Source organism: Engraulis encrasicolus, chromosome 13 (genome assembly GCF_034702125.1).
Source record: "Engraulis encrasicolus isolate BLACKSEA-1 chromosome 13, IST_EnEncr_1.0, whole genome shotgun sequence".
Taxonomy (NCBI): Eukaryota; Metazoa; Chordata; class Actinopteri; order Clupeiformes; family Engraulidae; genus Engraulis; species Engraulis encrasicolus.
This window is the reverse complement of record NC_085869.1, coordinates 44,572,895-44,575,394: the sequence shown is the minus strand read 5'-3', so window position 1 is coordinate 44,575,394 and position 2,500 is coordinate 44,572,895. Positions and strand designations below refer to the sequence as shown.

Sequence of the window (2,500 nt, the reverse complement as noted above, 5' to 3'; positions counted from 1 at the left end):
GTGTGGCTCTCGACCCAAAAACAGAGGCCCGTCCAAAAACAAGCGCGCTCGCCAAATTCGTTTCGGACACGAATTCGGAAGTATCTAATATGTCCATGTGTGTGGGTATGTGTGTGGGTGAGCGCGTTCAAATGTCTGATTGAACTGAACCGTCCATCATCAGGGGCATGATTCAAATGAAACTATAAATGTCCTCACAATACTGCTTTTAGGGTCAAGTGTGTGCAGGACACACAATCTCTTGATAGAGACACCTGCAATTTCCATCACTTTTAGAGAGCTAATCTTTTCATTTCCAATGTGTATTCCTTATTTAATTGTTTTTTTTTTTTAAGTCTTTCTGTGTTTTATGTCTGTGGCTAGAAGTAGGGGTAGAAGTTGACAGCGCTGGATTGAAGAAAACAAAACATTGGTCCTTTTACATCTGCAAATCGCAGACACGCTGTCTGTGACCTTAAGTCAACCTAATAATCATCAGCCGCCCTTGTTGTGCCACAACCATCAACAGACTCGAGCTTCAAGCATGGAATAGCACTCTGCTCCAATCCAACCTCTGGGTCTGCTCTTGGGGTCACAGGAGAATCCAAAAGGTACTTTGAACATCAGCGGTCCACCTGCTTTTTCCCCCTTTTATTTCTCCTGAGCCTGGAGGTGGTTGACAGTGGCTGGACTATATATTAAGGTGGTGGGAGGTATTAAGGCCCCTCAGGTGGAGTCTTCTTAAGGCGAGTAGAGTGTTTGGTTACCTCAGTATTACTGGTTCTACCCTTTTGAGGGCCCTAGGCAAAATATAGACAGAGGGAGCCCTATTGAATGGTTTTCCCTGGTATTTGCAAATGTAGGGCTGACTGCAGGGGGGCCCAATATATTTGTTGTGGCCCAAGGCGACTGCCCAGCCCGCCTATTGGTAAAACCAGCTCTTGGTTACCTGTCCTGCTCCATCATTGTGGCTCTCGACCTAAAAACAAAGACTCGACCGATGACAAGCTCGCTCGCCCAAAATTCGGAAGTACCTAATATGTCCATGTGTGTGGGTGTGGGTATGTGTGTGGGTGAGCGCGTTCAAATGTCTGATTGAACTGACACGTCCACCATCAGGGCCCAGACTGCCTATTGGTAATCCAGGCACAGGCTTAATAGATGTACTGTATATGATGTTCATTATGTCTAACTGTTAAATCAATTCTTGAAGTTTTCCTTTATTTCAGACATGTGAAAGTTTTATCTTTTACCTGACATGTTTCCACGGTGAAACTTCTGTCTTCGATTAGAAACATCATGTCAGGTAAGAGATAAAACTTTTACATGTCTGAATCAAAGGAAAACTTTAAGAATTGAGGCCCTGGGTTACCTGTCCTTCTCCATCAGCTTCTTGAAGTCCTTCTGCGGGGGCTTGGGCAACAGGCCCTGGCAGGAGCACAGGGAGTCCTCCTCTGATCCGAAGCCATTGTACGGGGGCACCGGCCTGGGCGGCTTGGGGACCGGGGCCGCTTTGTACTGCACGGGGGTGAAGTCCTCTAGAAAGAGAGAGAGAGACCGACAGAGAGACAAAGTGAGACAGAGGGAGAGAAACAGTGAGAAGAGAGGAGAGAAACAAAAACCATCAGGTAAATCCATTCTTTCGACATTTTGTATGCATTGATATGTTTATCTTATTTAGACATTTCATGTTTTTTTTTATTCTCCATCATTATTAGTATTTTTATTTCAAAATATGTCAGCTTTGACAACACTGTTTCAAAGAGCAAATAACACTTGAAAAGAAACGGTGAGAAGACAGGAGAGAGGGGGAGAGAGAAACAAGGAGAGAGGGGAAGACAGAATGAGGCAGAGAGAAAATGAGAGGGATGGAGTGAGACAGGGAGAGAGATGAAAGAGAAGAGAGATAAAGTGAGACCCAGAAAAGAGAGCAAAAGGCGAGAGTGACAGTCAGAGAGAGAGAGAGAGAGAGAGAGAGAGAGAGAGAGAGAGAGACAGAGACAGAGACAGAGAGAGAGCGATATAGGCAGAGAGAAAGCACAAGAGCCAGACAGTGGAGTAAGTGAAAGGAGCGTGTGTGAAAGAGACAAAGAAATCGAGAAGGACAATGACAAATTGGGCAAAGCCAAAAAAAAGAAAAGAAAAACTATTAGGGAGAACGGAAAATACAAATTGGAGGAAGAGAGAGGAGTTAGCCTCCGTGCTATCCATCTCCATAAGTGCCTGGCCATCATAAGCGTGACCCCATTCACCCGGACTGAAGCACGCGAAGGGCTAAGGCCAGGGGTTCTCAACCTTTTTTGAATAAACACCCCCTGGGCCTCATCATAAGCCTGCCAACACCCCCTTGACCTCATCATAAACCTGCCAACGCCCCCTTGACCTCATCATAAGTCTGCCAACGCCCCCTTGACCTCATAAGCCTGCCAATGCAAAACTAAACAAAATAGACTAATGCCCCCAATGGCTTCTAAGCACTGACCCCTCACCCCAACCCCCCACCCCCCTCTGGAGAAGAGCC

General features: G+C 46.1%; 1 protein-coding gene across 1 annotated transcript in view; it reads right to left on the bottom strand.

Annotated features, from left to right (window-relative positions):
* Window positions 1-2,500, bottom strand: part of efhc2 (EF-hand domain (C-terminal) containing 2) — a 25,556-nt gene that overhangs the window by 13,666 nt on the left and 9,390 nt on the right. Inside the window, exon 8 of the mRNA XM_063214012.1 lies at window positions 1,352-1,517. Within this exon, the coding sequence (XP_063070082.1) occupies window positions 1,352-1,517 (166 nt within the window). The remainder of the gene's footprint in view (window positions 1-1,351; window positions 1,518-2,500) is intronic.